This window comes from Cnephaeus nilssonii, assembly GCF_951640355.1.
Source record: "Cnephaeus nilssonii genome assembly, chromosome: 13".
Classification (NCBI taxonomy): Eukaryota; Metazoa; Chordata; class Mammalia; order Chiroptera; family Vespertilionidae; genus Cnephaeus; species Cnephaeus nilssonii.
The window spans coordinates 70,820,988-70,834,921 of record NC_137084.1 but is presented as its reverse complement, the minus strand read 5'-3'; the positions used below and the strand labels follow the sequence as shown (position 1 = coordinate 70,834,921).

Genomic DNA, 13,934 nt, shown 5'->3' with positions numbered 1-13,934 from the left:
ATCTCGCTCAGTCCTGATTGGCCGGACCCCAGTAGGAAGCTAACCTACTGGTAGGAGCGTCTGTCCCCTGGTGGTCAGTGCACGTCACAGTGAGTGGTTGAGCAGCCTTAGCATATCATTAGCATATTACGCTTTGATTGGTTGAACAGGTGACCGATCACCAGATGACCGGACACTTAGCATATTAGGTTTTTATTATATAGGATGCCACATGATTTCAGGGAGGTGACAATGTGAACTAAATGTTTTGAAATAGATATAACAGTAAATAGTTCCAAGAACTTAATCCAATCTTGTTATTTTATTTCTAATGTAAACTTGTCCTTTTAAAAAGCATTTTACCTTTTGCGTCTACCAGGAGACATTAAACTGGCATGAGTTTTCTTCTCCTGAGGACCAGGAATGATATTTAAAGCCTCTCCAGCTGTATTTCAAGAAAACATAAAGGAAATAAATTAGTTTTGTAAACTTGAATCAATGGAATAAGTTGCATTACAAAAAAAATATATATATATATGCTAATTAACCGGGACACTGTAATTGGTTGACCGGAAAAAAGGAGGTTGTGTGCGCAGCGTCGGGGGCGGGGCAGCAGGGGCCTCCGCACGCCTGCGCTGGGGGAAGGCCTGATCAGCAGTGGCTGCTTCAAGGGCTGGAGAGGGAGGCAGGGCCGGACTGGCAGCGGCCGTGGCTGCTGCGGGGCCCAGGGAGTGAGGCAGGGCTGGACTGGCAACTTGAGGGTGGGCGGTGCTGCGCGATTTCGAATCGTGTGCTAGACTCCTAGTTTTATATATAATTCATTTAGTATACTGAGTATCTATTATGCATAAGGCACTGTAGAAAAACAGAAAGCTGGCACCTCAATTCTAATCCTAACTCTGTTATTAACTAGCTTTTGCCCCTTAATATCATGTGTTTCAAAGTTTCAGATATACAACAAGCAAGATGAACCCAGTAATTTTCAAGTTTATCACTAGCTTTAGGATTCAGCCAGGAGTATACAGCATTTCCAATATGTAGAGATGGAGGTGAACTGGAAAACACTCCTCATTCCAGAAGGGCAGGCCAGGATAAACAAAAATATAAGGCAGTGGAAAAATATAATGTGTATTCCTTTTAGAACAGACATAAGAATCCTAGATTAAAATATCTCATAGATTTAACAACATGCTATTTCATGGCAAATTTATCGAAAATCTTCCTTGCCTTTTTTGAGGCTAATTTTACACTATGAGTATAGAGATAATAATACATCATTTCATTTACACAATTTGATTAACCACAAAATTTATAAGCATAAAATTTAAACTTACTGGTCACAATGTCTTGAGATTGTGAATGGTTAACCACTACAAAATTTGACCTCAAAGGAACTGAAGTTTGGCCAATTGGCCGAATAACTTGTGTAGCTGTCAAAGGAGCAGTAGTAAACTGTCCTGAGAGGTATGGTAAAGTCAGCAGCTCTGAACTAACGGGAGCTGCTTGAGATGCAAGCCTCCTCTGCCGTTTGATTTCTGCAATTCCACTTCTCGTTCGGGCTGAAATACAGGAGAATTTAAAAAATTGACTCGATGTCAGATTAGTGTGGACATTTTAAGAAATCTACATGACACATACACTACTATTTAACATATTAGATCTATTGAAAAATAGCCCTTAAAAATATCAATTAAGTTTATGAGATGTCATAAGAAACTGAAATGAGTAAATTACAACTATAATCTAAGAGTATATTTCTTCTATAATTCATGCTTATAACACTTCCAAAAATTAGAAAACAACCTTATGAAATGAGAACGAAAAGATGTAAATATATGTAAGAGCCAATGAGAAAAACAGGGAGTACAGTGTTTAAAATGCATATTTTTACAATAAAGGAAGATATTATTTCCTATTATGAGAATAACTATACTTAGAAAAGCAGTAGTTTAAACAAAATATATACTTAGCACACGTGTAGTATTAATTAAAATGTTCTTCTGACAGAGTTTAAAATAATTCTGAACATTATTTTGATTTAAATTTGAATACCAACCTCTCTGATTGGCAGCAAACCCTGGGGAACCTTGCATGTTCCTAACAAATAAAACAAAGCAGTTAGACATTATTTTCTCTTGATTTAGCTGCAGTCAGAACTGAAGGAAATTATGAGTTAAAAGGCAATAGATCAAAAAATAAAATAAAAGGCAACATATCTTTTTCAGACAAAGAAGACAAGGACATTTTTGTTTTTGGAGGGGGGAGAGTCAAATCTTACTTGTTTTAGCAAAAAAAAATAGTGGCATGTAAACACTCAAACACAAATAATTTTAATCAAGTTTCTATCTAATGCAATATGCATTAGAAAGCCTTAACATTCCATTAAGAGTCCAATTTGACTTTAGGAACTCAATATATATGTAAAATTTTACAATTTCCAATTATCTATAATAATAATAAAAGCATAATATGCAAATCGACCGAACGACCAAATAGCAGAACGACCATCCGGACGACCACGCTATGGCATGCACTGGCACAAGGGCAGCCAAGGCGAGTGTGATGCGATTGGTCAGAGGGCCCCGCCATTGCACCACGATAACACCACAGAGGGAGGCCCAGGCTACCCGGCTGGCAGCGTGTGGGTGGGGCCTCCCTTTGCAGGGCAATTGATCTGGGGGGCCCCACAATCAATCACCCCACAGAGGGAGGCCCAGGCCAGCCATGCGATTGCACCTCTCGCCTGTTGCCTGCAGAGGGAGGCGACCAGTGGCAGGGGAGGAGAGGCAGCACCGCACAAATGGCAAGCAGTGGCAGGGGCAGGGGAAGGAAATTCCCGATAGGCCCTGATCACCGGCCAGGCCTAGGGACCCTACCCGAGGGGTCCCGGATTGCGAGAGGGCGCAGCCTGGGCTGAGGGACAACCTGTCCCCCCCCCATGCATGAATTTTGTGCACCAGTCCTCTAGTTTCTTAGAACTATAGAGGTGCCTTCCTAGAGAAATTCTGACTTCACATATGACTACAGACATAAATACTTCAGAATCCCAAAGCTGATTTCAAAGGACACCCTGTTTTTATCAAATTTATGACTATGAAATTATTTCATCTGACGTCTAAAAAAAAAAATCAAAGCAGACACATTAGAAAATTCAGAATACAAGCTGATTCTCCTTTTACTCTGATTTGGAGTTAAACAATCAGAGACACTGTACCATTGTCCTAGAATTCTGTCAGTAAGTCGCTACCAACAAAAGCCACTTATTGAATCAAATACAAATTTTTATTTATACAAACCAATCTTGGGAATGCCTGGCAAAGAGCCTTTCTTTCATATGTAACACTCAGTCAATAAAATATCTCAATAACTTATAAGTATTTATAGGTATTAATTAAATTGTGAATATCTTGGAAGATTACTGGCAAAGGAAGAAAATATAAGAATCAAGAAAGGGAATAAAGGTAAGACTAGCAAATAAGATGTGTTACAGTTAGATATAAAGCATTGGGAGTAATTCAGCAGTTTAAACTGAGGAAGGAAAATGAGGCCCCTGCTGAATTTAAGCGGGCTATTCACTTGTAGCTCTGGGAGAATGGATAAGAAACTAAAGTTTTCATACTAGAGTCAGTAGTTAAATAAGAGATTTTATAAAATTAAAACCAATGGGGTTGGCATTCCAAGGCCTTGACCTAGGTAGACGGTAATTAGTACTATGTGAAATTCTCAAAACAGAAGATTTCAGAAGTACTATTACTCAAGTTGTTGCTTTACAAGGGGACATGGATGGGCATGGATTCCACTGAATCATGGTGGTCCCTCCTTTGGAAAACTGCTGTTTGAAACCGCTGTTTGAACTACTCTGTTATTCTTAGACAGTCTCTTATTCTGTAGGTCAACTCTGTTATTTTTAGATAGTCTCTTATTCTGTAAAAGATAACTTAGTTTTTGAGCTTGAATAATAGAAAAGATAAACTTAATTGTCTGACCTTGCAAGCTAGCCCTCTAACATAAGGGGCTGATACGCTGATACTTATGCCAGATATCTGTATAGATATGATACCTACTCAAGATTACAAGTTGTCTGTGTAGATATGACAGGTGTTTGTTAGATATGATATGTACTCAAGGTTACAAGCTGTCTGCAAAAATAACTTACACAAAGACCTAGAACGGTTTAAAAAGGGAATGCTCCTTCCTTTGGTTGTTCAGAATTTGACAGAGGTATTCTGCTCTGAACCTGTGCACAATAAATGACTTAATTGGCTTATTAAGGCGTCTTGTATCTAGCTTGCTGACTGACAATACACCACCACAAATCAATTCTCTGCAAATATAATGGAAATGCAACTGTACAGGAATTCACAGGGGACTGGGATTAGAAGATTTGTATTGACACCAGAGTGGAATCAGATCTGTATTCTGACCAGAGATCTGCCTATAAATTGCCATGGGAACTTGGAAGTGTTCATTAAACTTCTCTAAGTCTCAATTTCCTCTTTTCGAAGCATTTTATTGAAGTATGCAATTTATTTCAAGTTATTCCAATCAAAGACACAGAAATAGCAATAACCTCTAGAGTAATTTCAAAATTAGATCAATGTTATATAAATGCCCCAGGTGGGTTATAAGAAGATTTAAAAAACTCAGTGATTCTTATATATGTTTGCATCCCCAAATCATTATGAAACAGGAATTTTTGGGGGTGAAAAAGACAGGTTTTAGGAAATTTTGGAAATTAAGGGGATCATGGCGGAAGCACAGGGCTTCAGAGCAGCAGAAGGTGTATTTCCATAGAAAAGGAAAGCTGAAAAGCTGCAACAGGTACATTTCCATGGAATGAGGGAGCTGAGAACAGCAAATGGTCATATTTACAAAATAAAGGGAAGGAAGCCCTTCATCCAGAAGGAGAAGAAGAAAGCCAAAGGGAATAGGAAAACAATAAGGAAGGAGTGGGGAGAACCTCACATGTCCCATGTGAGGTTCAACCTTTGAGCCCAGGAGTTACTATAGTAACCAGTCCAAGGGAATAGTGACCAATCAGAGAGGATATCAAGGCACCAGGATCTGTAGCCTTTCTAAGCCATAGGGAAAAAGAACTCAGTGGGGACACCCCCCCTCCCCCCACCGTGGGAGTCCATTCTGTGGGACTCTTTCCCTCTCTCCATGTGGGAGTCTGTACTTGTTCTTCAATAAATCTCCACCTTTGCTATACTACTCTGTCCGTGGATTCATTCTTTGACTCTGGCGGACAAAGAATCCGCGTTCCAGTCCAAAAATTCCGTTTCAATTATATACACTCTGATAAGCTTTACACAGAAGATTTTCATTACCTGATCTGAGAAAGTGTATGGTCTAACTTCTTCCACAGAGATGACATAATTGCTGGGACGTGATTTGATGTTTCTAAATCATAAGAGGAAAAGTTTCTTTAAAAAACCCAGTTGGAAAAAATATATCATTTAATTTGACTATACAGAGAAAATGAATAAAGAAAACTTAAACTTTTATTTCAGCTGTTGACATACTGGGAACTGAAGCTATAACGAGATGGCTTTCTTTTTCCTTAAGCCATCATATAAGATGCAATGAGTGAAAATGGACATTTGTGAAATCTTTGAAGCTTAATTTAGATTATTAATTTTATATCTCCTTTGAATTAAAGACAACTATTTTTTTTTTTTAATCTTTATTGTTGAGAGAATTACAGATGTCCTCCTTTCGCCCCCATGCCTTTACCTCCTTATTGTCTGTGTCCCTGGGCAATGCATATATGCATATAAGTTAATCTCATTCTGGCCCACCTCCCCCCTTCCCTCTGAAAGGTGTCAGTCTGTTCCATGTTTCTATGCCTCTGGTTCTATTTTATTCGTCAGTTTATTTTGTTGACTCGATTCCACATTATAAGTGAGATCATGTGATAAGGACAAACTATTTTTAAATCTCTGTTCTACCTGACATCATGTGACATTTGGAAGTGAATTAAAATAATTTGATTTATAATAAATAATTGTAAAGGTTATGCAAATTCCTATGAGTATGGAAATTAGTTTTCAACATCTAATATTTTCATGCCCAAATCACTGTGATTGCTCAGCAAGCCTTAAAAAAAGTCTTAATCAGTTACTATACTTGGAATCACAGGCAAATTCCTGAGAATTCATCTTTTATAGGATGTGCTCTAAAGCCACAATGATGGGAAACTCATAAGATGTTTAAAATCTTTCCCATATATTTATAAAAATACAAACCAGAGGAAGCTACTCAACATAAAAGTGGGATATAAACTCTTGTATTACAATCACATATTGTTTCTGATGTCATTTACATTCTAAATATTCCTATACGGTAGTTAAGAAATTTGGGAAAAGAAAACTTTGGCAGAAAGATCAAGAAACCTTCTTGAAGAATTAGAAATGAAAGTCAGACCCTGAACTTCCAGAACTGTTATTACTTTCTGCAATTTCATTTTGTGATCCTGGAAAAGTTATCTGGCTTCCCTAACCTTCAGTTTTCTGATACTTGAAAACAGATTGACACAAATAATATCTCTTATTGAATTATTTATTTTCTTTTTAAATATATATATATATTTTTGTTGATTTCCGAGAGAGAGACAGAAACATCATGATGAGAGAGTATCATTGATCAACTGACTCCTGACCACCCTCACTGGGGGGTTGAGCTCGCAACTCGGGCATGTGCCCTGATCAGTAATCGAACCATGACCTCCTAGTTCAGTGGTCGGCAAACTCATTAGTCAACAGAGCCAAATATCAATAGTACAACGATTGAAATTTCTTTTGAGAGCCAATTTTTTTAAACTTAAACTTCTTCTAACGCCACTTCTTCAGAATAGACTCGCCCAGGCCGTGGTATTTTGTGGAAGAGCCACAACACTCAAGGAGCCAAAGAGCCGCATGTGGCTCGCGAGCCACAGTTTGCCGACCACTGTCCTAGTTCATAGGTCAATGCTCAACCACTGAGCCATGCAGGCTGGGCTCTCACTGAGTTATTTAAAGGACTAAAATAAAACGTTAGAAAGCACCTAGGCACAATGCTGCATACAGACAATACTCAATAAATGTTAACTTTATTTTCTTTTGATATGTTATTTTATGCTAATGAACTTTTTATTGCCAATTCTTTTGTTAATGTTGTAAGCTACAGAAATAATAAATATTAGAGAATAAAATAAATAATTTTAACTTTCTGCCTAAAACATTAATTTAGGAAAGATTCTTTTATATTCTGAACAATAAAAGCCAGAATTTTATGACTGGTTCCTGTGTCCAGATTTACACTACAAACTTAAAATCAAAATATTAGTTTGAAATTTTATAACACGTAGCATATTCACCAGGGTAGATACCCAGAGTAGAGTCTTATTCTATAGCTTTTTTAAAAATTATTTTTTATTACATATGCTAACAGATTTATAATTTATTTACCACTCAATATAAACACAAACTATTAATTATGCATTTCCCAGTAAAATTTATCTCATTGTGACTGAGACAAGTTTTTTTTATAGTTTTTATAAGGTGTTACTATCCTTCAAAAAGTATTTTTTGATAAGTACTGTGTAAAACAAATAAAAAAAATCCTTGAATGAGAATACTTACCTTTTGTTTTCATAGCTACATATTCATTCAAAATTGTTGTCAAGTTTTTTCCAAATAAGGACTGAAAAGGAAAAGATCAAGCATTACCAAAACCGTGTAACATGACCAATATTTCCCACCATTAAACATTTTGCTATATAAAAGTTAATAAAATATCTGGATTGCAGAGTAGCTGATGAGGAAGGTATAAAGAGCAGGTCATCTAAAATGAAAATAGTCACTCAAATTAGGGGTTGCAAAAAATCTAAGTGTAAAGAACCTTGTCTGTTTGAATAAGACACTGTGATTGTTTCTTTAGGTAATATAGTCCCAAGGCATAAAAACAGTTTCAGCTGGGAGTTAGGGATCCAGCCTTAACTTTAGAAACAAGGACCCACTACTCTCTACCTTGCAAGCCATGTGGCCCTGCCAAAGAACAAAGCAAAAAATTGAGCGTAAGCGGTGCAATGATCAGTACCTTGTTATTTTCACTTGGATTATTTTATAAACTCAGCGTGCCGCCCCCATCCCCATTTTCTACTACCACTAAAGAACAGAGGTTATGTAATAAAAGAGGAATCAGAATTTTTGGAGCAGACAGTTCCAGTTTCAAGTTAAACACTTATTAGAAGTGTGACAAATCACCTTAATTCTCTAAGGCTTACTTTTATATATAAAAATTAACATATTAATTCTTAATTCATAGAATTTTTTGTTGTGAAGCTTGAGCATACATGTAACATAACTAGGACAATGGTCAATACATAATAGGTAATTCCTTTTTCCCCTCCTGAATGTTCACAGATTTTAAATTTCTTCTTCTGTCTTAAAGCCTGAGAAATTAGGGGAATTACTTAATACTACTAGTAAATTTTCATTATATCTTGCTTTATTTCTAGTAGCTAATAATTAATAATTAATGGAGGAATGGCTGCTATAGACTTGAAGATTCCCTAAGATGCATGTGCAGACACATCAAGAAGGTGGCCTTCTATACGCCAGGAAGGCGGTCCTCACCAGAAAGGAAATCAGGGGCACCTTGATGTTAGACTTCTCAGTCTCCAGAAATTCGAGAAGTAAGGATCTGGGTACTAGCTGTGCTTGTAATTAACTACTAGGGTATTATGGCAACTAGGCCCTCATAGCAGAGAAAACTACACAAATACAGACACACCAAACCATATATACAAATACTATATATTTCTGCATATATTAAAGCAAACACTGATATCTGACTAAAATTCAACACCACAGGTTGTATTCTTCATTAAAAAAGTTTTAATACTGACATTATTGTAGATGTCTCCCATTTTCCCAGCCTTTGTGCACATCCTCCCACCCCACCTTTCCCTCCCATGGCCTTCACCACACTATTATCCATATCCATGGGGTATTGATACATGCTCTTTAGCAAATCCTTTCACCTCCTTTATCCAGTTAGCCCACTCCCCTTCCCTCAGGCACTGGCCAGTCTGTTCCATGTATCCATGGTTCTGGTTTTATTTTATTCATACGTTTATGTTTTCATTAGATTCCACATATTAGTGAAATTATATGGTATTTATCTTTCTCTGACTGGCTTATTTCACGTCGCATAATACTCTCCAAGTTCATCGATGCTGTTGCAAAGGGTAAGAGTTCCTTCTTTTATATAGCTGCGTAGTATTCCATTTTGTAAATGTCCCATAGTTTTTGTTTGTTTTTAAAAAATATATATTTTACTGATTTTTTTACAGAGAGGAAGGGAGAAGTATAGAGAGTTAGAAACATCGATGAGAGAGAAACATAGATCAGCTGCCTCCTGCACACTCCCCACTGGGGATGTGCCCACAACCAAGGTACATGGCCTTGACCGGAATCGAACCTGGGACCCTTCAGTCCGCAGGCCGACGCTCTATCCACTGAGCCAAAACCGTTAGGGCTGTCCCATAGTTTTTATGCGCTCATCTACTGATGGACACTTGGGCTGTTTCCAGATCTTGGCTATCTATAATAATAAAAGCATAATATGCTAATTAGACCATACAGCCGAACAACCTGCCAGATGGCATTCCGGACATCCCTCTGGACGAAGCTGCAGCAGCAGGAGCTGAGGCAGAGGGGGTCTGAGGCGAGCAGTTGGGAGTGATCAGGCAGGCAGGCAAGCGGTTAGGGGCGATCAGGTAGGCAGGTGAGTGGTTAGGGGTGATCAGGCAGTCAGGCGAGTGGTTAGGGGCGATGAGGCAGGCAGGCAGGCACAGTGGTTAGAGGGGATCAGGCAGGCAGGCAGGTGAGTGGTCAGGCCTAAACCAGGAGTCGGACATTCCCCCGGATTGTAAGAGGGTGCAGGCCAGGATGAGGGATGACCCCCCCATGCACAAATTTTGTGCACCGGGCCTCTAGTCTACATTAATAAAAGAGAAAGATGCAAATTGACAGTACTGCTGCAATGCCCACCAGCCAATCAGGAGTATGCAAATTAACCTGACAAAGATGGCAGGTTAATCTGCATACATGGGCGCCAAGCGGCCTGGGTCCCGGGAACATCCTTGGGACCCAGGCCGCTCAAGAGTCTATAGGTCCGCACGTAGGAACTGAGCGGCCGGAGTCCCAGAATGCCCCCGGCCAGGAGTGGCCTACAGGCGCTGGCACCAAGCAGCCTGGCTCCCAGGACAAGCGGCCGGGGACACCAAGTGGGCTGGGTCCCAGGACAAGCGGCCGGGGGCGCCACACGGCCGGTTGTGCGTGCGCCTGCGCCAAGTGGTTCGGATCTAGGTCCCCTAGCCCGGTGGACACAGCGAACGTGGGGCTTCCAGGCTAGGGGGCATGCCCCCGGAAGCCGGGGGCATGCCCCTAACCCAAGTGGACATGCCCTTAATAGGAATCAAACCCGGGACCCTTCAGTCTGAAGGCCGACACTCTATCCACTGAGCCAAACCAGTTCGAGCATAAACACCTTTTTCTGATCACTCATTGGCTAAGCTCCCTGTACGCCGCCACTTGCAGTGTTCTTGATAACTTGGGTAATAAGAATCGAAGAAGCCGAAACCGGTTTGGCTCGGTGGATAGATCGTCGGCCTGTGGACTGAAGGGTCCTAGGTTCGATTCCGGTCGGGGGCATGTACCTTGGTTGTGGGCACATCCCCATTAGGGGGTGCGTAGGGGGCAGCTGATGGATGTTTCTCTCTCATCGATGTTTCTAACTCTCTATCCCTCTCCCTTCCTCTCTGTAAAAAATCAATAAAATATATTTAAAAAAAAAAAAGAAGAATCAAAGAAGGTGATCTAGGGTTTCCCACCACACTCCTGGAGAAAAAAATGAAGGTCTGCTGCTGGAGGGGCTAAGAAATGTCATATCCTGCCCTAGGCGGTTTGGCTCAGTAGATACAGCCTAGGCCTGCCGACCGCAGGGTCCAGGTTCGATTCTGATCAAGGGCATGTACCTAGGTTATAGGCTCCTCCCTGGCTGGGGCCCAGGTCAGGGATCATGCAGGACGCAACCAATCCAAGTGGCTTGGGCCGCCAGGGGGCGTGGCTGGCCTGCAAACCACCACAGGCCCCTCGCTCAGGCCGCCCCACGCCCCAAGGGAACTCCCACCCTGATCCGGGACACCCTTCAGGGCAAACCAGCTGGCCCCCACCCATGCACCAGGCCTCTATCCTATCTAATAAAAGAGTAATATGCAGATTGACCATCACTCCAACACACAAGATGGATGCCCCCATGTGGTCAAAGATCCTGCCCCCATGTGGACACAAGATGGCCACCACAAGATGGCCAGCAGGGGAGGGCAGTTGAGAGGGACAAGGCCTGCAGGGGAGAGTAGTTGGAGGTGATCAACCCTGCAGGGGAGGGCAGTTAGGGGTGACCAGGCCAGCAGAGGAGGGAAGTTGGGGGCAAACAGGCTGGCAGGGGAGCAGTTAGGCATCAATCAGGTTGGCAGCGGAGTGGTTAGGGGGTAATCAGACTGGCAGGCAGTAGCGGTTAGGGGCAATCAGGAAGACAGGCAGGCGACCAGTTGGGAGCCAGCAGTCCTGGATTGTGAGAGGGATCCCAGATTGGAGAGGGTGCAGGCTGGGCTGAGGGATAACCCCCCTCCGTGCACGAATTTTGTGCACCAGGCCTCTAGTCCTACCTAATAATAGACAAATATGCAAATTGACCACACCTGCGCTACGCCCAAGCCATGCCCACCAGTCAAGCCACGCCCACCAGTCCATCAGGGAGAGTATGCAAATTACCCCAACCAATATGGCGGTTAATTTGCATATCAAGACAATGTAGAAAGAAGCCAAGAGCTGCAGAAGGGAGCAAAGCTGCGGAGAAGCAAGCAAGCAAGCGGGGCGGAGGAGAAGGAAGGGGCAGAGGAGAAGGGAGGAGCGCAGGCGGGGTCGGGGGAGAAGGAAGGAGAGCAGGCGGGCTGGCGGAGAAGGGAGGAAAGCAAGCGGGGCGGGGTAGAGTGCAGCAAGAAGCCCTATTGCAGGAAACTTCCTGCAACGGGAACGCTAGTATGTATAATAAAATAACAAAATATCATTTTAAATAATGTAGTTCCAGAATATATCCATTCAATGCCAAATGACGCTCTGTTGGTCTAGTGGTGACAAGAAGGTATCAAAATACCTGTTTTATATTGGTCTGAAGTAAGCAACAAAATAGAAAAGGTTGGGCTGTTATAAAATACCATACCATAGACCAGGTGGCTTAAATAACATTTACTTCTCACTGTTCTTGAAGCTGAAAAGTCTAAGAACAAGGTGATGGCTGATGGGTGATTTGGTTCCTGGTGAGAACCAACTTCCTGGTTTGTAGACATCTCCCTTCTTGCTGTGTGTTCACATGGCCTTTCCTTGGTGTGTGCACATGAAAAGATCTCTCCCTTTATACTTCTTATAAAGGCACTATTCTCATTATGAGGGTCCCAACCTCATGATCCAATCTAGACTTAATTACTTCCCAAAGCTCTTATACCCAAATACCACCACACTGGGGGCTAGGGTCTCAATATAATGAATTTTGAAGGGGCATAAATATTCAATCCATAACAGGAAGGAAACAAGTACAGTCAAACCTTGGCTTTCGAATGTCTCCCATCTTGAACAGTTCAGTTCTAGACCAAGTTGTTAAGGGGAAAAATGTGTCCATTTTAACCTCAGTTGTCAACCTGACAACCCTTTCATGATGATACATCAGCTTGACAAAAAGTGTCTCTTATGGCACAAAGGAGAGAATGGGCCAGTAATAGTCAGTTTACAGCTAAATCCTGCCTTGCTTACATCTGAGGAAATTGTGCAGTGAATATTTGTTTTCTTTTTGCTTTTGTTGCTGGCAGAAATAGACAATTAGCACAATTTTAAAACATAAAGAAGCCATCAAGAGTACTAATGTTGCTAAGAGTATGAAAGAATCAATGATCATAGTCAAGAGAAGAGATAGAAAAACTGTTGTTGATTTGGATAAACCAAAAGCATTTCGGAGGCAGTGATATGTGAAAAAGCGAAGATGCTGCACTTCTGGAATGAGTGCTGAAAGGGATTTGTTTAAGGATAGTAGAAAGGAGGTGGTTCCATAAATTTAAGAAGTATTTGCTGTGATGCCCTAGCTGGTTTGGCTCAGTGGATAGAGCATTGGCCTGCGGACTGAAGGGTCCCAGGTTCCATTCCGGCCAAGGGCACATGCCTGGGTTGCGGGCTTGATCCCCCAGTAGGGAGAATGCAGGAGGCAGCCAATCAATGATTCTCTCTCATCATTGATGTTTCTATCACTCTCTCCCTCTTCCTTCCTCTCTAAAATCAATAAAATATATTAAAAAAAGAGAAGTATTTGTTTATAGATTAAATAATACATTAGACATGTACTGTATATAAGAAAGGTTAAAACAGGGAATCATTTGGGGGTCTGAAACAAATTAATCAATTTACATTATTTTTAATTAGAAAATATGATTCCAGTTTTGAACAAATCACTTCTTGCACAGCCTTCCAGAATAAATTAAGTTATGAAAGGGGGCAGAAATAGAATGTTGGGGTACCAGCTAATATTGTAAGAAATGTTAATCATGCTCTGTTAACCGTGATTGTTTATTCTGATCAAAGAAGGCACATTCTACCCTGGCTGCTGCTGACCTGGAGATGCAGCCCTTCTCCCCATTTGGAGCTGCCTATTAGCATAGAAAGATTAACAAAGATTTGCTACAGAAACCAGAATTGTCAGCCCTTTGAAGATTCCCCAGCCCTTTTTGCATACCTGCAGGCCACTGCAAATCTCCAGCCTGCTTACATATTAATTTTGGCACTCCCTTTGGCTATTTTCCCATGTAACCCCAGCCCTTGCATATCACTAAGCCCTTTGAAGATCCCCAGTTCTTTTGCATA

General features: G+C 41.1%; 1 protein-coding gene across 2 annotated transcripts in view; it reads right to left on the bottom strand.

Annotated features, from left to right (window-relative positions):
- Positions 1–13,934, bottom strand: part of NPAT (nuclear protein, coactivator of histone transcription) — a 59,810-nt gene that overhangs the window by 27,302 nt on the left and 18,574 nt on the right. For both annotated transcript variants that reach the window (XM_079787435.1, XM_079787436.1), the window contains exons 3-7: positions 7,602–7,662; positions 5,310–5,382; positions 2,036–2,076; positions 1,314–1,538; positions 343–424 (exon numbers count right to left, since the gene is read on the bottom strand). In XM_079787435.1, coding sequence (XP_079643561.1) covers positions 343–424; positions 1,314–1,538; positions 2,036–2,076; positions 5,310–5,382; positions 7,602–7,662 — 482 coding nt within the window. The remainder of the gene's footprint in view (positions 1–342; positions 425–1,313; positions 1,539–2,035; positions 2,077–5,309; positions 5,383–7,601; positions 7,663–13,934) is intronic.